At 50.8% G+C, this 23,007-nt stretch overlaps 9 protein-coding genes across 9 annotated transcripts; 4 read left to right on the top strand and 5 right to left on the bottom strand.

Moving 5' to 3' along the window:
- Positions 1-97: 97 nt before the first annotated feature.
- On the top strand, positions 98-1,077 carry N7506_004674 (cytochrome b5 reductase family protein; the record flags this gene model as incomplete). The annotated part of the gene is made up of 3 exons (XM_056953968.1): positions 98-353; positions 409-486; positions 536-1,077. The coding sequence occupies 3 exons, from the start codon at positions 98-100 to the stop codon at positions 1,075-1,077; spliced, it is 876 nt and encodes a 291-aa protein (XP_056812857.1).
- Positions 1,078-2,202: 1,125 nt separating this feature from the next.
- On the bottom strand, positions 2,203-4,247 carry N7506_004673 (uncharacterized protein; the record flags this gene model as incomplete). Its single annotated transcript, XM_056953967.1, has 3 exons — positions 2,203-3,894; positions 3,950-4,114; positions 4,164-4,247. The coding sequence occupies 3 exons, from the start codon at positions 4,245-4,247 to the stop codon at positions 2,203-2,205; spliced, it is 1,941 nt and encodes a 646-aa protein (XP_056812856.1).
- Positions 4,248-6,258: 2,011 nt separating this feature from the next.
- Positions 6,259-7,177, top strand: N7506_004672 (uncharacterized protein; the record flags this gene model as incomplete). The annotated part of the gene is made up of 2 exons (XM_056953966.1): positions 6,259-6,972; positions 7,034-7,177. The coding sequence occupies 2 exons, from the start codon at positions 6,259-6,261 to the stop codon at positions 7,175-7,177; spliced, it is 858 nt and encodes a 285-aa protein (XP_056812855.1).
- Positions 7,178-7,467: 290 nt separating this feature from the next.
- N7506_004671 (class I myosin myoA) lies at positions 7,468-11,484 on the bottom strand (the record flags this gene model as incomplete). The annotated part of the gene is made up of 5 exons (XM_056953965.1): positions 7,468-7,886; positions 7,937-10,999; positions 11,062-11,107; positions 11,182-11,418; positions 11,482-11,484. 5 exons carry the CDS (start codon positions 11,482-11,484, stop codon positions 7,468-7,470), a joined length of 3,768 nt encoding a protein of 1,255 aa, XP_056812854.1.
- A 1,210-nt stretch (positions 11,485-12,694) lies between these two features.
- sxa2 (putative pheromone processing carboxypeptidase (Sxa2)) lies at positions 12,695-14,431 on the bottom strand (the record flags this gene model as incomplete). Its single annotated transcript, XM_056953964.1, has 4 exons — positions 12,695-13,581; positions 13,649-13,875; positions 13,929-14,202; positions 14,260-14,431. The coding sequence occupies 4 exons, from the start codon at positions 14,429-14,431 to the stop codon at positions 12,695-12,697; spliced, it is 1,560 nt and encodes a 519-aa protein (XP_056812853.1).
- Positions 14,432-16,504: 2,073 nt separating this feature from the next.
- On the bottom strand, positions 16,505-17,329 carry N7506_004669 (uncharacterized protein; the record flags this gene model as incomplete). Its single annotated transcript, XM_056953963.1, has 1 exon — positions 16,505-17,329. The coding sequence occupies one exon, from the start codon at positions 17,327-17,329 to the stop codon at positions 16,505-16,507; it is 825 nt and encodes a 274-aa protein (XP_056812852.1).
- Positions 17,330-17,619: 290 nt separating this feature from the next.
- On the bottom strand, positions 17,620-18,514 carry N7506_004668 (OPA3 family protein; the record flags this gene model as incomplete). Its single annotated transcript, XM_056953962.1, has 2 exons — positions 17,620-18,402; positions 18,455-18,514. The coding sequence occupies 2 exons, from the start codon at positions 18,512-18,514 to the stop codon at positions 17,620-17,622; spliced, it is 843 nt and encodes a 280-aa protein (XP_056812851.1).
- Positions 18,515-19,209: 695 nt separating this feature from the next.
- N7506_004667 (uncharacterized protein) lies at positions 19,210-21,030 on the top strand (the record flags this gene model as incomplete). The annotated part of the gene is made up of 4 exons (XM_056953961.1): positions 19,210-19,413; positions 19,462-20,635; positions 20,686-20,797; positions 20,853-21,030. 4 exons carry the CDS (start codon positions 19,210-19,212, stop codon positions 21,028-21,030), a joined length of 1,668 nt encoding a protein of 555 aa, XP_056812850.1.
- Positions 21,031-21,363: 333 nt separating this feature from the next.
- N7506_004666 (Zn(II)2Cys6 transcription factor) lies at positions 21,364-22,959 on the top strand (the record flags this gene model as incomplete). Its single annotated transcript, XM_056953960.1, has 3 exons — positions 21,364-21,433; positions 21,461-21,671; positions 21,972-22,959. 3 exons carry the CDS (start codon positions 21,364-21,366, stop codon positions 22,957-22,959), a joined length of 1,269 nt encoding a protein of 422 aa, XP_056812849.1.
- Positions 22,960-23,007: the final 48 nt, after the last annotated feature.

The raw sequence follows: 23,007 nt of genomic DNA, 5'->3' as shown, positions 1-23,007 counted from the left end.
TGGCCCCGATCTTTGTGGTATGCTGAAGTTCTATAAGAATTAGCCTCGAATCTATAGCATCTTTAAAACTATCAATCATAAAAACGAAGTCTTAATCATGTTCAGAACAGGCATTTTATCTCGACCCGTAACAAGGTCCGTCGTCTCGGTGCTCGCTATAGGCTCCGGAGCCTACATCACCCAATCCTTCCTCTCAACCGCCTACGCAGAGTCAAAAGAAGCCCCCAAAGCCTTCTCAGGCTTCGGTTTCACAACTCTACGTCTGCACAGCACCAAAGATGTAAACCACAACACGAAAAGACTGGTCTTCGAATATTCAGACCCCACTGCCACCAGCGGTCTCTCCCTAACATGTATGAAGCTCAACCCAACCCACGCCCACCATTAGCCCATTCTAACAATGTACAGCCTCACTCCTAACATTGACTCGCCCGGAAGGACGATGGCTCCCCGTCCCACGACCATACACACCCATCAGCGATCTAGGTAAGCACACCAGGAAAACCCAATCACCGCATTCACTCACAATTAGCAGACCAAGAAGGCTACATCGAATTCATGGTGAAGAAATACCCAAACGGCAAAGCTAGCACGCACATCCACTCCCTCGTCCCAGGCGACACCCTCACATTCGCAACTGCATTGAAAGGACACCAGTGGACACCCAATCAAGCCCGTCAGGTCTACCTTATTGCCGGCGGCGCTGGGATCACGCCAATCTACCAGCTAGCGCAGGGAATCCTGAAGAATCCCGCTGAAAAGACGAAGATCAATCTTGTTTTCGGGGTTAATACTGAGCAGGATTTACTGCTCAGAGAGGAATTGGAGGTGTTTAAGAACCGGTATCCGGATCGGTTTGAGTATACTTATGTTGTTAGTCATCCTGAGGGAGGGGCTGATGGGTTCCAGAAGGGTTATGTTACGCAAGAGTTGTTGAAGGGTATCATGAAGGATGGGGATGCGAAGGTCTTTGTTTGTGGGCCGCCTGCTATGGAGAAGGCTTTGGTTGGACCGTGTGGGAGAGCTGGGATTCTGGCTCAGCTTGGGTTTAACAAGAGTCAGATTGTGAATTTTTAGACTCGGGGCTGGTTTCTATGGACAAGCCATTGTATAACAAATGTATTCATACCTGCCCGCGTTTTTGAATCACATAGTTGACCCCGAGGTAGACAAAGCTGTATGTTCTGAAAGGACAGAGTGTGGACTCGTAGGAGCCATATTTAATGAACACCTGAGATATTTCCAGAAAATACACCTAAGCAATTAACACACTACGGAATAGACTGTACTAGCTTCGGCAAAAGAGAACCAAAAAGCGCCACGATCGACTGCATCGTCAACGTAAACGCGGCCGAGCGGCAGGGTGAGAGCTGTCGTCAGCCACGCCCGATTCAAGTCTTCAAGTCCACGTGTCGCCCTCGCTATCTGATCATATTCCCATTTTTCTGCTTGCATCTCTCTCCACTGCTCTAGCACGTTTCACCCGTTCGCCCCGCCCCGACAGCTCAATTTTGCGATGACCAGATAGCGGTGTGTGCATACAGATTTGGCAGGTCGAGAAGAACCATTGACGTAAAGTCTAGTTTCCAAACGGTCATTGATTGAAATAAGTGTCAGGCTGGTCCAGGATTTGTTTCACCACGAGCTCAGGCGTGCAGTAACATCTGGGGTTCAAGTGTGCGGTTGCATACGGAGTACTATGTAGTCAAAGCACCGGTGCCGGGTAGTGGAGCGAAGATCGATTCCTGAAATGTCTAGACAAACGGGCGAGTTTCTCAAAGAAGCACTAATGCAATTCCGAAACATTGGATTGAGCAACCGGGGGTATCAGGATTGTTTGAAAAATTGAGATTCACAGTATATACAGAGACATGTGGGGGATCATCAGAAAACCGGGTAACAAGTAGTAAGTAATCCGAGTCCAAAATATTACAAAGAAGAGATCAGTTCAAGTCCCCAGAAAGAAACCCAATATAGATCCTTCAAGCGCAGCTTGGAGAGATAAGTATAAGTAACAATAAACGCCAAATGGTGGGGGTATGATATGCATGAAATGGCCAGCGAGGCCTCAACTGTCCCTCTCTTTTTCTTTTGTGTATCGACTTTGTCAGTCCTCGGGCGAGCCCGGTTCGATATGATGCAAATGCGAAACGAAACGGTATGCAATGGTGATCATGTAGAATTGGAAAAAGGTGTCCATAATTACTCCCGTCCGGTGGAGGTGAGTCGGATTTCTTCCGTTGGAAGTCCTTCCTCGGAGGGGACGTGCTGGTAACTGCGCTTGCGGCGCTGGCTGAAGAATCGCCAGAGGGCATAGCCGGCTCCACCGAGCGCGCCTGATACCAGGAGGAAAACAAGGAGGCTGCCGAGCCCGCGAATGATGTCGTAGGCTTTGTAGACAGCCTTGGCGACTTCCTTAGCATCGGCATATTGGGCTGCGGAGTGGTCGCTGGAACCGATCGAGCCGGTGGAGTTGGTCGAAGTGCCATCGTTGATGACCTCGGCGGCTTTGTCGCTGCTGAGGCCGGATGAAGATGAATCCGTCACTTCGTTGGCGGCAGCAATGATAGATGGGTCATCAGGGCTAGGGCCGGAGCTGGAGCCACCCCATCCAGCGGCCTTCCAGTTCGTTGGGATCTCAGTACGCATGACGTTGGAAGTGTGCATGACGTTTCCTTCCGCATCGATTGCTTCTGCGGAAACCCAATCCATGTAGCCATCGGCAATGTACATAGTCTCGAAGTCGGTCTTGTTAGTCGACCCAATGAGCACCGGGTCGCCGCGATCGTAGGACTGGGCGTAGAACTTCCACTGCACGACGTCGGTTGCGCCGTTCCAGCTAACGTGAATCAGTGTAGTCGTGTCCTTGTCGTCGGTGCCATATACATTAGAGACCACATCTGGAGGCGCGACCGGGCGACCGGTGAACTCGCCCTTGTAGGCGCGGTATGTCGAGTATCGATCCGAGGTAAAGCGACCGGTCATGAGGAGATCGCCGTTCGATGCGTGTTCGCTCGAGTAACCGCGCTCACTCCATCCAACGAAGTAGTTTCCATTAGGAAGAGGGCGGAAACTACCACGAAGTCGAGTGAGGCCGCTGTCGGGGCGGTTGATTCGACGAATCACACGTGCTGTCATAGGGGTAACGCCAGTGTCCAACTCGATGATGAGACCGGATGAAGTATTCTCGTCATTTCCGCGCTCGTCCGAGGCGTTGTTCAGTACCGAGATAACGTGGTGGGTGTCATTAGAGGAGACGAACTTGGCGTCGTGCTGCTTGGAGAAAGTGAAATCCTGGTCGAAGTTGCTCTCCAATCCACCAAGGCGCCACAGAATACTACCATCCTGACCAGAGATCAAGTACAAAGTGTTGGTGAATCTCAATGAGATCAGGTAGTCGCCTGCCGCGTTCTTGTCGACGGCGTTGATGTGCACATAATCCCAACCTGGCTCACCAGCTGGGTTATCCCAAGCGTGGAACATGTTCGACTCGTGGAGGGCGATCTTATCCAAAGAGTCCCATTGGACCAAAACCTCACTAGTCTCGACATCCAGCTCGACAAACCCACCGACCGTGACCCAACTCTCCTCAGTAGGACGTCCGAAATCAGCCATGTTGACGCGCGCATTGCGATAAGTGCAAGCCAGAGCTGTCTTTCCACCGTCCAGAATATTGAACTCATGCATATTGAAATCGTGAAGGTCGTTGATCACCTGGACCTCTTTCTCCACTTCATAATGGTGGCTGACGAGCGCACCGTGGCCCTTCTTCGACTGATCAGATGCCCATCCCACAATAAACGAAAGGTGCGGGTTCGAGTCAATGTTGTTGACTGGCTTGAAGTCGAAGGTGTTTTCGTTATCGTACATGGGGGAGCCGGCCCAAATCAGCATCTATGCAGGAGCGAGTCAGTGCGGGTTTCTTTGCGTCCGGGGAATCTCCACATACACCACTGTCATCGTAGATATAAGGACCGACTTGGTATTGCTGGTATTTCTGGGTGGGGTGTTCCGGGGAGATTTGTCCGTAGGGTGCCACGAAGAGGTAGCCGGGCGCCATGCGCTCGCGGTCGTAGTGTTCGATTTCCCATTTCAAGGCGCGGACCTCGGGGAGCTAGATCTGGTCAGCGACGAAGGAGTTCTGAGGATTGAGCGCCACGCACTGTCACAAAGGACATCAAGTCCGAGTCCTGGCGCGATGCGACGGCATTACTGGAGAGGAGGAGTAATAATGCACCCCAGAACATAGTGAAGGAATGGATAGGAAGGACGATCTCCCAGAACAAATCATGCGAAGGGAATGAAGGGGGAATAGAACTAAAGAGGCAAAGCGAGAGACGACATCGAAAGCGAAAAGACCCAATTAATTAAGAAAAGAAAAACAATAAAAACAATACACGTAGAAACAAGAAGTCCAATCACAGCAAGTAGGAAAGCAGAGGAGAGGAGAGAACGAGGTCGGAGCAACGTAATGATATCTCTTGGCATTGTTTCGGGTGGGGAAACGCACACGAAGCCCTACGGAGAGTCCACGACTGTCCTACGACTGTCCTACGAGGCTGGTCCACAGCGGAGTTCCTCTCCTCTCGTATACTTTTCCGTATCTTATGCCGCCCTTTCGCATTGGTCAGTTTGGCGTGTTTGGTCCTACCACAATGCATCGGAGTCGGTCTTGTTTTCCTCAAACAGCCCAGTTGACGCCCCGTACGCCATAACCCGCCCTACAAGGGGATGCCCATGCGTCAGATTATTTCTCCGGATGCCGTTTTGCCGGACATGATGGGTGGGAAATGATCGGCCAGGGGGAAGGTTCTTGGCACTCTATCCGTGGAGTCGTTAGGGGGCTATTGTTCCTTGTCTGTTGTCATTGCTCCAGTCTTGAATGAGGATTGACACGGCAGAAATCTTTTTGACATGAGAGTGGACTCTTTACAAGAATTAGAACTCCTGCTGGGATGAGACGGGCACTTCTGGTCTTTATGTTCACCCCGTCTGAGCCCAGAACCGCACCACGCCGAGGTCGGCAGTTAGGCGATCTGTCAAAGATCCACCCGTGCAAATTTGACACTGCAATACAATTCTTGTGTGTGGAGATCTGTGGATATCTTGAGCTGATGGTTCTTGCAGTTTTCAATGAGTTGAAGTATGTACAACGTAGCTTGCACGTTCCAAGGGTGACTTGGTTGTTTATGCGGAGTAGCCTCGGGATTTCCGACTCGATCCAGCTGGATCAGAGCTTTTGCACAGGGCTGAACTTCGTCCTATAAGCACGCCCTCAAGTGGCTCACACGTCGCCATATCTGTAGTACAATTACACCCAGCCAAAGTGGGATACCAGGCTGGTCTTCAGTCATATCTTGACACGGAGCTTGAGACGCGACCAGATATAGGCCCCCTCAGCCACCTCAGTGGCACTTGGAGACAACTCAGTGACTCGAAACACACATGACTTTGATCATACAAAAACCATTGAGAGAAAAGAAGATGAAACAGAAGAAAAGTGCAAAATGAAAAGCGAAAAGCGAAAAAGAAAAAAAAAAAAAAAGAATTTGCGAGATGCGTAGGGTTCGAAGGTCGAACCTCCAGGACTGGACTTGGCGTTCAAGTCAATCAGTTGCTAGTGAAGATGCCTCATGAGCCCTTGATTAATCATGTCCATAGATTTTTTAGAATCTGCAGATTTTGATGAAATCGATAATATCTTGAGAGGCGCAGCATGTAGTAACCCCCCGTTGAGGCTCGCTAAAAATTGCTCCGTATAAAGCCTGCATTTCGAGCCCAGTGTGGCTGATGCTCCTAAGAAATCGTGAGATCGCCACCAGCTTTGCAATGTACGAAACTATACATTAACTTTCTGGCAGATAGGCTGCTAGCATATGAACCTTGGCAGCTCTTCAAGGTACCCCGATGTATGGATTGCATGAGGGGTCGAGCTCACCCAAAACATGATCGTCAAAAGTGAAGTATAAAAGAAAATACCCATGACTTTCCAGGAAGATAGATTTATCTCGACCTGTGAACACCACACTCTAAACCTGTGCACCCCAACAAACGTGAAAGCCCCAAAAAGAAGAAAACCCGATCTGATCTCAGATCGAAGCTATAGGCTCTAAGGCTGTGCTACGTATCCACATAAACAAGCCCCGCAGCCCGCCCCTCAGCTCTTGTCTTCCATTCCATTCTATTTCTTTTTTTTCAGCTCTTAAGTACATCTCATCCATTTCTCAATCCTCACACATCCTCAAAAACCATATCAAAATGTCTTACCGCGACGAATACAACAACAACGGCTCCGGCGCCGGCGCCAACTACTACGACCAGAAGCAAGACTTCTCCGGCCGTGACAACTCCAACTCCAACTCCTACGGCAACCAAGGCAATCAAAACTACGGCCGTCAGGAAAGCCACGGAAACTACGGCTCCAACGACAACTACGGCAACCAAGGCAACCAAAGCTACGGCCGCCAAGAAGGATCTGGAGAGTACGGTTCCAACAACAACAGCGGCAGCTACGGCCAAGAGTCCCACGGCCGTCGCAACAGCGGCAGCTACGGACAACAGGAATCCCACGGCCGCCGCAACAGCGGAAACTACGGCTCTGACGATTTCAGCAGTGCCGCAGACCACGCGCAAGAGCACCACGGCAGCGAGGACAAGTCTCTATTCAGCTCTGCGTTGAACTTCATCAACGACCGCAAGGGACAGTATTCTGGATCTGGTGGTGATGTTGATGAGCAGCATGCTGTGAATGCTCATCAGGCGATGTATGGATCAGGCTCGAACTCTAACCAGAACCATGATTCCAACACCGTGGGTGCGGGCGCTGCTATGCAGGCTTTGAAGATGTTTACTGGTGGTGGCTCTGGTGGTAGTTCCAGTGATGGGGGTATGGATAAGAATAAGCTTATTGGACTTGCTATGGCTCAGGCTGGTAAGCTTTGGGATGAGAAGCAGGGTAGTGGTGGTAATGTGGTAAGTTATTGTCCAGGTTGATATTCCGGGATTTTTTGCTAACTGGGGTTGGTTTAATTAGTCTGGCGACAAGCAGTCTGCTGTGAACTCTGCTGCTGAGATGGCTCTGAAGATGTATATGAAGAGCCAGGGTGGTGGTGTTGGTGGTACTGGCGGTGCTGGAGGTGCTAGTGGACTCTTGAGCCTTGCGAGCAAGTTCCTGTAAATCAAGATCGATATGTATCTACCTAGGTAGTTTTTGGGACATGATGCACATTCAGAATGATATGATGACTGTTCTGATTTTTTTTGGAATTCGCATCGAACGGTATATAACAAAGCAGGCTTTGATGGGGGGAGCCTAGACTCGGAGAAATGACTCGCTGACCTGCACATGCAATGCATATGCCACACAGTCTCGCATGAAAAAAAATACAACGCAAAAAGGTCAACGCTAAGCGCAGAAAATGTCCAACACCGCGACCGACCGTAAGAAAAAAACAATTCGCATCTAATCTACCACTCGTCGTCGTCATCGTGTTTGCCTTGCATCGCGCTCTGGCGTGCACGTAAGGCCTCCGCCAAACCGCCCGCGAGGCTGGCGTTGGATGCACTGTTAGGGGTGCCGCGACCGCTGGCACCGGATGAGTCGCCAGAGTTCATGCTCACAGCGCTATCGCGAGGAGCAGGTGGGGGCGCGGGTTTGCGACCGGCCATGTTGGGTCGCTTGGCGGGAGGAGCGGGCGGGGCGGGTTTGGTCTTCGCAGCGGCGGCGGCACCGGCTCCGTTTGGCACAGGGCTGGGGGTTGCTCGGGGTGCTGCAGGAGGAGGGGGAGGAGCAGGTCGGGGAGTGGGAGCTGCGGCTACCTCCTCGAGATACGCCTCTGGAGTCCATCCTTGTGTCGAAGTTGTGGTGTTCATACACAACCACCAACCTGGTTTTTGTTAGTTAGGAAAAACTTTGGGTTCATGTCATTAAACGTACCGTTTCCTTCCTTGGACACAATCTGTACAATTTCTCCTGTGCGGATTGAAAGCTCGTTGGCCCGGTCGCTGTTGAAGTCATACTTGACCTTTGCGGTGGGTTTCTGTGCAGCGGCTGGAGGTGCCGAAGGGGGTGGTGGTGGAGGAGCCCTCACAGAGCCAGTAGACTCATTGCGAGAGTGGGATGCCGCGACAGCAGCGACAGGCTGAGGCACGATGCGGGGCTGCGCAGCGGGTCGTGGTGTTGCTGCGGGCTGGGGAGTTGACCGCGGGAGTGGTTGCGCGGCGGGAACAGGTCTGCGAGCAGCCTGGGAAAGCTTGGAAGGACCACCACCCGGACCACCGGGACGAAGGAGCTTGCCCTTTGTGACTGGTCGTGCAGCAACGGGCTTGGGCCGAGGGGTAGGCTTGGAGACGGAGCTGGGAGGCTCACCACCACTGGTGTGGATTGTGCTACTCTTGTAGCTGTCAACAGTTCCAGCGGCTGGGTCTTTGACAGCCTTGACAGTGGCCAGCTTGCCTGGCTTTTTGTGGTATTCGATGGTGTCTGCGATCTTCAAATTAAGGGAGCCACGGAGGACGGTAGAGAGATGAGTGAAGAATTCGGTCTTGAAGACACAATTGACCAAAGGATCGGGCTCTTGCGCACCGACAACAAGCGAGAACCAGTCGTCCTTGAGGTTGGAGGTGCTGATACTTTTGAGAGCTCCAACAGGAATGGTTCGCTCTGACGCGATGGCAAGCTGGTTGTTGACGATACTTTGTGAGATGATGTAAATGTGTCGGCTGGTCAACACAAGAATCCGAGGCTCAGGCTTGCTGGAACGACCAAACTTGGAAACCAATACTTCCGCACGACAAGAGAATACAACATCTTCTGAGCCACTGATGCCTGCACCATTGCGGATCATTTCACCAGGACCACCGGAGTTGCCAACGCCGAGGTAATCACCCAAGAAGCGACGAGAACCGAGCAAACTCATTCTGCGACGTTCCTTGCGGCCTTGGAGAAGCTTGTGACCTTCGTCGCGAACCTTGATGAATTCAAGTCCACCAGTCATACGGCGCCAGAAGCGCTGAATGCGGATCGCACATTCAATGCGATACCGAAGGTAGTTTCGCCAAGCGCGCTGAATACGGATGGCCATGTTGTGCCAGTACTTGTCTCGCATGGCTTCGAGTGCAAAGAGCGTCTCGGGTGTCTTGACGAAGACCTTGGTGATACCCATCTGGTATTCCTCAGCAGGGATGCGAGTGTCCTTCAGGATCTGCTTGGCACCCGATTCCACATCACCGGTCCATGTGTAATCACCGGCATATGAGGTCTTGGGAGAAAGGAGATAGAATCTCTCGGTGAACTTATCGAAGGTCTGACGATAGGCGAAACCAGCACGTCGAATGCGCACGTTCTCTTGCAGACCGAGGTATTTGATCTGATGCAGAACGTTACCCTGGTTGTATTCCCTCGGGGCCTTGTTGTCGTTGGGTTTAATAGTACGAATGTACGATGGCTGTGCCTTCATGAGCGTGGCCACCAGGTCGTTGGCAGACGCCTTGATCTTGTCACCGGCAGTAGGTGGGCGGCGCTTGTCGTCTTGGTTCACCTGGTTAGGGAACAGGGTGTGGACGAATTGGTTGCTGCTAGATTGGGCAAGGTTCAACAAGTCCTTCAAGAGCTGATCCTTGTTCTTGTCGGTCATTCCCTCAACAGCGTAGCTCACGTCACCGGCGTAGTGCTTGATGATGAACTGACCCTGTCGGCCTTCAAAGTTGGGATTCTGGGACAAGAAGTTCAGTCTGCCGACGAAAGTCTGGTCAGCAGCACCGGGATCAGCGTGAGCAGTCGCACAAGCGTCGTTCAAGGCAGCGAAGACACCGGGAGGACGCTTGTCCTCAATCAAGGAACACACGACTTTGTTGTCAAAGTATTCAATCGGAGACCACTTGATTTGCTCGCGGGCATATTCATCCTGCTCTGCCTTGAGGGTCAATTGAATGAAGATCTGCTGGAGCTTCTCGTTGACGTAGTTGATGCAAAGTTGCTCGAATGAGTTCTTCTCGAAGATTTCAAATCCATAAATATCCAGAATGCCGATGGAATTGGTGATGGCTGCGCGGGCAGTCAGGGATTGATTGACGCGTTCCACAATCCAGTCGAAGAGGTTGAAGTAGATTCCCTTGGCTAAAGCATCCCGCACGGCAGAAGCTTGGGCCCTGTTCAAGGGAACTTCGTAGACAGAGCCCCTGCGTCCTCCACGTGCAGTCTCCATGAGGCGAATGGTCAGGGCCTTGTTCACTTGAGCGGAGTCGACTTCCAACAGGTAAGCGACAAAGTCAACAACGGACTGGTCACTGATAGCAGCATTGCCTGAGTCGTCTTCGCTGAACTGAACGTTGCCAATCCAAAGAATGGCGGCCAGCATGCGGAAGACGTTATCCTGCTCAGCGTCGCTCATTCCAATAACTGCCATAGCATCCAGTGTGTCCTTGAACTCAGCAACATCGTCAATTCCTGGCACATCGAAACATTTCGAGCGGCTCGTGTAGAGGTAGGACTGCGGCTGTTGTAGACCAAAGCTATCTCGGTACTTTTGTGGGGCGCCCTTGGTGAGTTGGTAGAAAATGTGGAAGTTTCGCTCGTTCGTAATTTGGCCCACGACTCGTGATTTCTCCAGTAGATAGTTTGTGATGTTAGCTCCCACCGGCTCGCCATTGGCGTTGAATTCCAACTCCAGGTACTTTCCGAATCGCGATGAGTTGTTGTTACGGAGGGTCTTCGCATTACCGAATGACTCTAGCAGGGGGTTGGTTGCCAGCACCATCTCCTTCGTTTGTTGAATAGACGAATCGTTGCCGCCGGATACACTGGCGATGTATTGCATGATCCGCTTGGCCGCCTCCGTCTTTCCGGCACCGGACTCTCCAGAGATGATCACACATTGGTTGTCCTTGTAGGACTTCATGTTGTAGTATGCGGATTCGGCGACTCCAAATACATGAGGAGGGACTTCGAGGCGGTTCTTGCCACGGTATGAGTCGAGGACGCTATCAGTGTAGATACCCACTGGACGAATCGCATGATTGTTAGCCTAAAGACCACCGTAGCACGATCGCGGAGCAACTCACAATCTCGGAACGGGTTCACAGAGACCAACACATGGCCAATATAGGTCTATATTCCTCCCGTCAGCATATCCCCGTGTTCGCGCACAACCCCGCAGTCCGCGTGCGAGAGCGATCCCTTACATAAATCTCGTCATGCTCGAACCGGAGCTTCAAATTGTCGTTGATGGCTTCATTGGAGATCTTGCTGAGGAGCGTAAGATCCGATACACCGATCTCCTTCTTCTTGCTGCTCTCAAAGGTGGCCTTCTTGACTTGCGGTTTGCCCCCCGCCTGCCGACCATCGCCAACATCGGCGACTGCTTTCGAGCGGCCGAACCGGCTCTTCTTCTCCCCACCAGCGGGGCGTCGTGACTGACCCTAAATCGGAGCCGCAGGGTGAGTTTGGTCCTTATCTGGTCATTCGGCGCGGAGTAGGCCTACCATGTTGTGTCAATCTCTCGGGGTTCTCGCGCCCGAGTATGGTAAATCTGACCTGTCAGTCGAGTCGCGTAATGAGACTCGAGTAATGAATGGGGTAGACAGGGTCGAGAAGAGTGAATAGTCTAGAACCAATGCCAGCTGTAGGGAGGAATGGAAAGTGACTGGGGGGAGACTTACGTACAACTAGTCAAACCAAAGCAAACAGCTGCGCCACACCACTTTCCTTTGGTTCCGTTGCTGCCTCAGGGGGCAAATTGGGTATCATTCTTCCGGAGGATTTACCAGGGTTTACTAATTTCAGAGGACCCTCTGAAGTCTTATTGCTCAATTACCGCCGCGATTTTCTTTTTTCCTTCCATGAACCTCGTTCCCGTCAGCCACGCGCGTCACGCCTTGTGGCTCGTGCATTCAAGAATAGAAGCACCGACGTCATTGGGCATATCCCTTCAACCCTACTGCCTAACCGTTGGAGAACATTAAAGTGGATTGATCACAGCAACTAGGCAATCGGGTATCAGCACTTGCTCTGGTCTTCTCGAAAGTCCAGATCATTGCCTGAATTGTCCGACTTCCCCTTACCCACTCCCGGGCTAGATTGAGTCTTTACATACACAACACATGTGTGAGTGCCGCGCTCACGCGAGGCCAAAAAGACGACCGAAGAGACCTCGGGAGCTATCACCACCTTCAGGACCTCTTTTGAACTGTCTTTTGGGCTGTCTTTTTGGCTGTCTCTCCAACTAATCGTCGAGTAATTGTGGTTATTCGAGTAAAGGAAGTCTTGGCTAAACCGTGATCACTGAATCAATTATTGTTGAAATGAAAATCACCTATGACCTTGGCAAAGAAACTCAAGCCGCCAAAAGGTTAAAACAACTTTAAAATGCTGCTACAGTTTACGGATTGCCTAAATGCGCCCATGTCTAGGGATGAACACAGCCTTGGTACAACGAGCCTTGGTACATCCATCCCGGGAATGTTTCCAAGGTTGCTCCCCAAGAATACTTTCGAATTGAGTGAGCCTTGAGAAATCTAACATTGAAATTTTGTTTTTACCTTCGCCAGGTATGGGTTTGATTAAAACCCGTTCTATCCAACTCAAGTCTAAAGCCCTGGAGGTAACTAAAATTGAAGGTCCGCAGACCTCCAGGGCTTGCAGTAGCAAAGCAACTCCATGAAAATGCAGATGCAAGATAATGTACAGGTAAATATCTCAAAGATGCTTATCATCGCCCAGCAACCACTCAACATGACGATAAGACACCCGCCCTTGATCCTGGGACTGTCGGTGGCCCGCCTGGTAGGTTTCCGCAAACATGAGACCACGCTCATAGTGCTGAACACCCATAATACCCTGTGGGCCATCGAGCTCGCCATACCCTTCCAGGGCATCAAAGGGCGCGTAATATTCCAAGTCGGGCATGTCAATATGAATAGGCATAGAAGGGCGGCTCTGGAAACCCAACTGGCCATTCCAAGTCATATTCTGAATCGCGACCAACGTTCCATTCGTAATGATCAGATAGTCCCAAGCTCCATTCGAGATCAAAACGCGATTAGTCGCCTCGATAATGCGGGGAAGTACATGCTCTGTGGGATTCGGGGATTCGTCGAATGCTTGTTCTGGTCCCGGATCGGGACTGACAAAGACACTCTGAGCAGTGCAGATCTCCCAGTCGATCTCCGCGGGGACGTGTAGGGCCTTCTTGACATCGATGCGGTTGAAATAGTTCGCCGGTGCGGGCTGGTAGGTAAGGTCTGTGGGGAGGCCTAGAACATCCCACAGTAGAGGGCAGGTTTGACTGACTTTGGACGGGCTCCAGCATGGGTTCGGGTTGTAAGCCTCGTTATAGATCATGTTGTAGATGTCACACTCGGAGTAATTCATGAGTTTGGGGGGTTGGATCCCAGAGGGTGGGAAGGAGAAATATTCCTCGAAGTATTCCTCGTAACCGCATTGCTCGTATGTCTCTTTAAGCTCTCCCATAAAGGATTGGTTGAAGTTGAACAGGTCGGCGTGTTGTTCAACGAACGGGTAAGCGGGAAGTTCGGCCTGGATATAGTCCCATTGGCCAATGCATGGCTCATACATCATGATTCCTAGCTTGGGTAAGAATATGCGATCACTTGGATTTAGGTGGGACAGGAGTGTCGAGTCGAGACTTACCACTGAGGTCAAAGTGTTCGGTATCGTTTTTGTCGAGCATGGCAGCGGATATGTAGGGCACATAACGCCCCGCATAACTTTCACCAGTCAGGAAGATTCGGAAATCCTTGATACCATAGAGATTTTGGAACTCCTCGAAGAAATTGACGAAGTCCACTGCAATTTCCTCTTCGTTGGTAGCAATTGGCGTGCCGTTGGAGAAGCCCACCCCAACCGGTTGGTCCACCCTAGACAGCGGTCAGATTTCAATTCAATTCAGCTGGTCTTGCCAACAACCCACCATAACATATTTGTCAGATTAACCCACGAGTACGGGTTGACGACCGGTTCATATGTGCCGGGAAGCCAGGTAAACCGTCCATTCTCCTGCAAAAACCCCTGCATTGAACTACAACCCGGTCCACCATTAAACCATACTGTGAGGTCGTTGCTTGGCTCTCCAATCTTCGGCTGGAATATGTAGAATAAGGATGCATTTTCGCGAACTGGGAGGAACCCCGAGTACATCTCCCCCAGTTCGTAGTGAACGTCTGGTAGGCTTTCTACCACATGAGCTATGAGAAGTCACACATCGGTCAGCTATGATCATTGTGTTGGATGCGCAGGCATACACTTTGTCTTATTGGTCAAGAATCGATAATCCGATGTATCGATCGGCTCCGATCTATGAGCATGATGGCCGCGGCGTGTAGGCGGAGCCCGGGGAGTGAGTCGTCCAGCTTCAGCACCATTGAGAAGCAGTGCAGTGGCCAGCAGAGCTGCCGTTATCGATCGACCGAACATTCCGAGTGTAGGCAAGCAAAGACCGCGCACCAGCCCTAGAGTATTTGAGCAGCACCAAAATATCAAGTTGTCCAAATGCACAGAGCTGAGCAGAAGCAAATCTCGTGAGATTGGTCAGCTCTGTCTAATCTGACGATCAAGACCCTTTTATGCATTTGCTTTTCCGTGTCTTGCATCTGGAGTCCACTTTTCTGGGGATCGACCTGAACAGATGGTGGCTGCCAAGTCTATCCGTAGTGGATTTACCGGAGGTACCGGTATTTCTTCGGCAGATTACTCAATGGTCTACCAATCCAAGTACTCCATACGTATTGGAAGGGGGCTGAGTAGGCCACTAGCATGAGTGGGCGAATCCCAGAGCGAATGGAGTTAAGCGAAGTTGGGGTTTAGACTAGAGCCGACAAGTCCCGGATCTACTAGGCGGAACTAGTGCCTATCATTGGCCCCCCTTGCATTAGCGGCCCACTGGACCCTGGCTCTCAGTCGGCCTGAGCCGCAACAGTTCACCCAAATCCTCCATCTAATCAATCAACCTATCTGAGATGGAATCAAGCCATTACCTCGCAGGTGTGGCGTTGTGACACTTGTTGGAATCAACAGAATTTAAGCTTATATGAAACCTTCTTCTCACCTTGGCCGATGGCTGGAAGCTTAATAATCGTCCGTAGATCTTCTCTCGGCCGATCACCCGTATTCTTCAGCAAGCCCAAAGTCAATTCTTGCAACCCGAGATCCTTGAGAACCACTACGGAGTGCGAACCATCGAGTGGGTTGATCGAGCCACGGATATTTAGCTCTAGCTCCCCGGTAGCTGCATTTTAGGGCGTCAATTTTGGAGCTAGGTGGTGAATATAGTGCGGCTGGAGCTCAGCTCGGTATGTGCCAAGGGGGACTGCGATATGATTTGCACAGCACGGTCTCCTTGCCCCTGGGAATTACGCAGTAGGCATTTTGACATTGATCCTTGGTGAGCAATTGCCGAAAAGTCTGTCCGACACTGATCAATAAAAGGCGCCAAAGTGGAGAGATCCAAACTGTCCTTGTATCTGCGGCTCCATCTCAGCTCACCACATACAATGAGCACAAAATTCAGCAATGCGGATACCTAGTATGGAGTACCCTTCGGCGGCTTAGGGAGAAAACCTTCAGATATGTCAGAATAGTCGCCCTTGTCGACAAGAAAGAGGCACTTACAATCGAGTTGACCATCTTGTTGTCACTCACGTCAAGCGATTGCGTGCACATAAATCTTGTGGTCGGGAATCTCCACTACGTCCGATGTACAAGTAGCAGCGCGGTCGATAAAGTATTTCTAAAAGAGGAATGTAGAAAGACGCCGTGGGCTCAGGCATTCAACTATAGATTTGAACACGGCTTCCCACCTGGGCAACCAGGGCAACAATAATTTATCACCATTACCTCTCCACTGGCTTCTGTGAAATCCCATGACATGGGTGAGGTTTTCAGCTTCCAGGCAGTAGGTAAAAGCTGCTCCCGAGGTCTCGTTCACACGGGCACCTGCTTCCAAGGTTACCTTTATTTACCAGAGCTTACAACTAATCGAGAAATAAGGATATATGCCACCGGGGAAAGTAATGGTACATCTACTCCGTAGCCTACAAGCTAATTTGTAAGGCAAAATTCAAATGGAGATCGTTCAATGGACAAATGTGAAATTCGGTGGTTCACTTGTAGAAAGTCATAATCTTGGAAATTCCAACAAAAAGGTGCTACCGAACGAGGTATTAGGGCTAGCCATACACAAGTAAATTCATGTCAATGGCCAAGCTTTCCATTCAAAACCACCCAGGCCCAATTCTTTCCTTGGAGAATATCGACTAATCACTTTCGAGGTTGTGTGAAATCAGGGCGTTCGGTTTTGATGGCTGTTCATCGTTCAAATGTTAGTATGGGGCAGAGGTAGACCAAGGGAATCGAAGGCGATAGGGCATACTATCTGTAATGTTGCCACCGAAAAGGGCTCGCGGAGTAAGGTCGAGACCCTTCACAACGAAATGCCATTAGTTTGATTGAGATATCGATATGATAGGAGGTTAGCTCACAGAAGGCGGTTTAGTAGCAGGCCCAAACAATGAAGGTTTCTGGGTATTGTCGGTTTTCTAAAGATGGATATGTCAGTAAGTTGCGGATATCAAATAGCAACAGTGTGGAGCTCACCGAATAGGCAGTGCTCCCCAAGGCCTTCGCCCGCCGCAGACTCTTCATATAACTCTCGACGCAATCCGTGAGATACGCCGCATCCGAGACAACAATAACGGGAGGCGCGTCGGAGAATCCGAGAGACAAGCAGTGGTGGAGGGCGCTGAGGGACTGGATTGCTTCGGCTTGCTGTTCAACTGGTCCGCTTGAGTTCATCAGGTACACGATAACGTCCATAAATGGTTTGTTGGTTTCTGCAAAGTTTTTGATGGTCGCACCAGTTTGGCGGCGGTTGGCCACTTGGAAACTGTCAGGAGTAAGAAGCAGTGCACTCAATTCGATAGCTTTGATTAGGCCAAAGCCAGCAAATGCTCGAGTTGGAGCTGATTGGAACATCAACTCAAAATAGAAATCACGCTTCGAGGCCTGTGGTGTTCCTTCTGTGATGGTCCCCAAAGCCGTGATGACAGGGCCGATTCTTGCCCACTCTGGACGGTTTCGTAGCTCGCGAGAGTACGTTCCATGCAAGGAAAATATGGGGTCAGATAAAACGCCTGGTGTGGGGGTGATAGGAGCGGTCGCTGTCGACTCAAATGGTGCCATCGGTGAGGTATTTGAGAAAAGAGATGGAAATGAAACGGGTCCAGTTGATGAGCGCCATGTGGCGAAGGGACTTGGGGCAGAGCTCGGGGGAGGAACTGAGCTTCTGATAGTGGCAGCAGGTGATGGTGACGCCATGCTTGCGACTAGAGGTTGAATGTATGACTAGAACGAGGTTGGGAGGAAGCTGAGTGGAAGCGGAGTTGATTATGAGGGGAGATAAAATGTATGTACTGAAAGAGCAGAGAGCGGAGAGGATATCAACAAAGTCCTCCCAAGGAAGGAGCGTCGTGACTGCCGTTAATGACAAAACTCCCAGTCTTTCCAAAGTGAAAGGGTATCTAGACCGAAGCAACAAATGAAAAGAACATGCACGCCAAACTTCTATGACCGAATTCGCTATAAGATGAAGATGAAGCAGACAGCAATTACTGACTCTTACATGGGGACGCCGGAGCCTTTTCAGTTGAAGCAGGAGGTACTTCTGGGCTCTGAACGGTCGGGACAGCGTTGTCCCCAGAAGGCTGAGCTTTAGATGCAGGCTCGGGTGTCTTCTCACTACTCTGTCCAAAAGTGAGATAGGAGGAAACGCGTGACAGCCAGCCCGGCGCAGCTGCGGGCTCATCGATCTCTGGAGCCTGCTCATATATCTCACGAGAGAGGATTCGTTGCGAAGGCAACTTCGCCATGTCACCGTGCTTCGCTCTCAGCTGGAGCAACTCCTTCTCCAGGGCGACCAAAGCCCCACGCGCAGCCTGCTCCGATTGTTCAAGCTCTGCCAGCCGTCCTTCCACACCCTCGCGCCTTGTGCTTTCTTTGTTGCGAGACCGCCATGACTCGAACAGGATCAAACCGCCGGCGACAGCGAAGAGGAAGGATTCGGAGATGAAGTTGGCACCGGACTCGATAGCCTTGGACTCGGACAAAGGTCGGATGCGGTAGTGGTGGGGTTTGGCCGCTTCGTCTGCGGCAGCCTTGGCCTTGGCCTCAGCCTCTTCCGCGGCTTTGGTTTCGGAGGCATTCTTGACGGTGGGCATTGAGGGCTTGTGCTTTCGAGCTTCTGCCTCGGCAGCTGCCCTTTTTTGGGAAGCGGCATTGTCACGGAGAGAACCTAGCCGGAGGCGCATATCGAATCGGTGGAGAGCTTGCGCCATAGAGACGCAGATGTTGCGAAATCGCTCATGTTCGCGTGCTTGGGCCTTGATTTGCGACTGCGGGGGTCAGCTGTGAAGTGTAGAGGAGGATCGCTTAGAGAATGCATACTGCAATAGGTTTGGACAGTGTCCGAATAGCCAAGGAGGAGAGCTTCAATGTCAATGACATGGTTGAAGCATAGGAATGTGAAGCTTTGAGCTCTGACGATGCTTGGTCTGACAATCAGGCACCCGTCCCGCTATGATGACATAATGTCAATCTGACGGGCCAATCGCGTGAATCTGCTTTTTTGTGGAGTCTGTCTGGTCTGTGCCTACAAAGTACACCGAAGGCTTATGGTGCAAGTGTGATCACTGGGAAGAAATCCAACATCTGGATTTCACAGTATACGCCATAATGTCTCCATTTGGCTCTTTGCCCCGAAAGTCGAGAGTTGAAGCATTGGCAGTTGGCGATCTACTTGGCCAAGACGGGTCCCGAGCCCACATCTCGGCGAGCCCCGAGGGGCACATGCGAAACGAATACCCCATACAAAGCGGCCACTCCTACAATGGATATACACGTGTGCGCCGTACGGAGAACGGAGAACGGAGTGCCTGGGGACTAGTTCCCGGGGTCAGCTCGGTGCTTGTTCAAGTATTGCACAATCTGCGACCAATCACGTCATGCATGCGACTGACGAAGAATTCCACGGCTGCAATCTCCAAAGGATTGATTGCGTTGCAATCTGAATCAGCGCCTTACCCAGATAAGCTGGATTAACCTCATCCACCAGTCAAATGGTGTGATTGGTCCTGCAGACATCCAAGGTTCAATTTCTTAGCCCAAAAACTTTTTTTTACTTTCTTGCTTCCTGCAACACGATGGCAGGGGAAATCGGGAGCACCAAGACGGGCAGTCAATATGTCGTTCACGATGTTGAGACAGGTCCATCAGGATCGGGATCGGGATTGGGGTCGCAGCAGGATCCTGATCTTGGGGGTATCGTCACGCAGCATGAACATCAGAGCTTGGTCCGTGGTCTAGGGCAGCGCCATATTCAGATGATCGCTATTGCGGGCGCGATTGTATGGGACCAAAACTTGAAAATCAAGTCTTTCGCTAATTTCTCATAGGGCACAGGTCTTTTCCTCGGATTGGGTGGCTCGATTGCTACCGGTGGTCCGCTTGGAGCCCTACTTGGCTACATGTTTGTCGGCCTAGTCGTCTGCAGCATCCAATTTGCGCTGGGAGAGGTCGCGGCCTTGTTGCCCGTCACTGGTTCATTTGTCCGCCATGCAGAAATCCTCGTTGACCCTGCGCTGTCATTCGCAATTGGCTGGAACGTCGTCTATGGGTGCTTCCTTAGTGTTCCCAGTGAAATTTCCGCCAGTGTGGTGTTGATTCAATATTGGACCGACATCAACGCAGCGGTTTGGGTCAGTATCCTCATTGTGGTATCCGCAGTCGTCGCCTTCTCGTTCATTCGCGTCTACGGTGAGGTCGAGTTTGTTTTCGCCATTCTCAAAATCCTGTTGGTCGTTTTCGTGGTGATTCTAGGCCTCGTCATTGACCTGGGTGGTGTTCCAGGGGTGCCTCGCAGAGGTTTCCATTACTGGAAAGACCCTGGCCCATTCGTCGAGTATATCTCAACTGGATCATGGGGTCGCTTTCTAGGATTCTGGGCGGTCATGACCAATGCAGTGTACTCGTTTGCGGGCGTGGAATCGCTGGCCATGGCAGCCGCGGAAACCCAGAATCCGCGTCACAATATTCCTAAAGCATGCAAACGGGTTTTTGCGCGTGTTTCCATCTTCTACCTAGCCGCAGTGTTGGTAGTAGGTATGGTTGTTTCCAGCGCCGATGAGCGTCTTGGCTCGGATTCCGGCACGGCGGCTACAAGTCCCTTCGTCATTGCTGCCAGTGATGCCGGCATCAAGGCCATTCCATCGGTCGTGAACGCAGTGTGCTTGTCTTCTGCGTGGTCAGCCTCTAATCAGAGTATGCTAGCCGGAACAAGAACCCTGTACGGTCTCGCAATCAAAGGTCATGCCCCCAAAATCTTCCTTCGGACAACGTCATGGGGTATCCCATACATGTGCGTCCTGGCTCAGGTCCTCTTCTCTTTCCTAGCCTACATGTGCGTCTCCAACGATGCCATGGATGTTTTCTGGTGGTTTGTTGATCTGACCGCTGCTGGTACCCTGGTCTCGTGGATCGCCATTTCGCTGAACCATCTTCGTTTATTGAAAGCCCTGGATGCACAAGGTATCCCAGCATCTGAGCTGCCGTGGCATAATCGAATTACCAGTATGTCCAGTCTCCATTCCCCGAAGTCAAATCTCTCTAACGGTTCCCAGGATACACCACTTGGTTCGCCCTGGTCTCCTGCACTGTCATTCTATTCACAGGAGGCTTTGCAGTTTTTACAACAGGAAACTGGGATCCTGCTTCCTTCGTTTCGTCATACCTGTGAGTGTCATTCTCATTCTGTTGGTCAACTCAGCCGACTAATTGAAAACTTTAGGGACATTCCACTGGTCCTTGGTGCATACGGAGGTTACAAATTAATCCGTCGGACTGAGATCATTCCTCTGAAATCGATCCCCATCCAAGAGGCATTGGATGAAGCCGCTAACGACCCTGAAAATGTGCCAATCAAGGGAGACAGCGTCTGGGCTAAGATGAACATATTTTGGGGCTAACTTTACTGCTGTTTGAAACGATGGGTTCAACTTGAGACCACAGTGGAATGTCTAGATCATGATACAACCTTTAATAATATCATTTTCCTTATAGCATTGGACTCAACATACCTTGATTTCGGAACACCTGGGAAGTTGGTCGACATGGACTCTTAACCTCCAGAGCTTGGAACTACCCCCACGGACTAGCCCCGCATGCTCTCTTTTCACGTCCGGCCTTCCCCATCGGGCCTAGCGCAACGGGTGTACTTGCTTCATCATTCTCGGGGCTGAGTGCCTCAACCCCTCACGTTGATCTATCTATACGGAGTACTGGCACCATATCTCTTAGCTATGGCGACATATCCAAGGAGGAACGTACGCAACGATTTGCTGCCGACCGATCGACAGGTGGCTCCCAAAGGTAACACCTTTGCTTGAAACAGCTTAGATCAGCTGCTGAGAATAGCAGATTGCCGTGTCTGTCAGAAACGCCGTATAAGATGTGATAGAACTGTCCCCCAGTGCCAGAAATGCGGCGTCCGTGGCTTCACGTGTCCTGGCTTTCCATCGATAGTTCTGAGATGGGACCAAGGAATTGCCAGTAGAGGGAAGTTCACTGGACGGAAGTTGCCTCTGCTGGACAATGATAAATCCACGAAGTCACAAGAGCGAGGCTTTATGCAAAAGCGCGAGCTTCAGAATTGCAGGTCTATGATCTCGCCTTTCCAAATGAACGATTTACAGCTGGCGCGTCATCAAGTCTCGACTTCGATCTGCCGTTTATTGCTAAGACATTTCTTTTCAAATGTGGCTCCTCGTCTGACCTGGTTTGATAGTCCGCAAAACCCTTGGAGAAGTCTTATCATTCCACTGGCAAAGATGTCAGTCTGTTTCCGGCTCTCGATAATATGCCTCTCGTCTGCTCATATAACCGCGGTATCTGATGGGATTGACCACAGCCCAGCAACTTCACGAGTGAATCGGCAGATTCGCGAGGGAACCCTTCACACATTGACGCAAAAAATGCAGGCCCACATGCTTGGAGCCTCATTACCTTATGCTAGCAACGCGAGTGCCTTCTCAATAGTCGAAACGCTAGCCTCTATGCTCGCCCTCTGCTACAGCGAGATATTGATCCCAAATTCAAAAGAGTGGGGACTTCATCTTCAGGCCTGTCGAATCATAATCGAAAGGCATAGTTTACAGACCGATGCAGCACAGAAGCAAAGCAGCTACATACACTTTCTCGTGAAAGAGGTTTCTGATCTCTTAGCGTGTGGGAATTTCTCGATATTCTCTCGGCATGCTGAGTACTCCACCGCGCCATATCGCTCTAATATCCCAGATAATCAGTACTGGGGGTTTCTGAACCTGATAGACGAGATCACAGTGGCGGAAAGATCGAGATACGGTATTCTTTTCCGCAACGAAAACCTATCCCCCATGGACATGAGTTATTGGCATGTCAAACTTGACAAAGCATACGGGAAAGCCACTCAGATGCTAACCAGTTTGGCCCCTCCCGGAAAATGCCGACGGAAGTATTCTTCTGCTATCGTGAAAGCCCACTACTACGCAGTGTCAATCTACTGTTTTCAATCATTTGAGCATTGTGGGGATTCAAACATCGAGTCACGGAAGCCTTCGATTGAAAGTTTGGTGGAGACGATAGCGTGTGCTGCCATGGAACCTTGCTCTGCATTCGCTCACGATTTATTCTTCCCTCTTTTCATTGCGGGCACAGAATGCCGAACCGATAAATTGAAACAGCAGATAATTGAGGAGTTCTTTGAACAATCAATTTCTGCATGTGGATTTTGGTGCAATGATGCTGCACGGAGGTTTTTACGCGCTTTTTGGAAATCTTCAGATGAACGCGGAACGATGAACTGGATAAGCTTTGCCCGGAAGAATGAGCATGAAATTGGCTCATTTGTCGTATTCTGATCTACTACCTCACCATTCTGGTGAAATGACACGAGAGTCTGATTCGGT

This window comes from Penicillium brevicompactum, assembly GCF_028827555.1.
Source record: "Penicillium brevicompactum strain IBT 35665 chromosome Unknown utg000003l_segment0_segment0, whole genome shotgun sequence".
Classification (NCBI taxonomy): domain Eukaryota; kingdom Fungi; phylum Ascomycota; class Eurotiomycetes; order Eurotiales; family Aspergillaceae; genus Penicillium; species Penicillium brevicompactum.
Note: the sequence above shows the minus strand (reverse complement) of the source record. Positions and strands in the feature narration are given on the sequence as shown.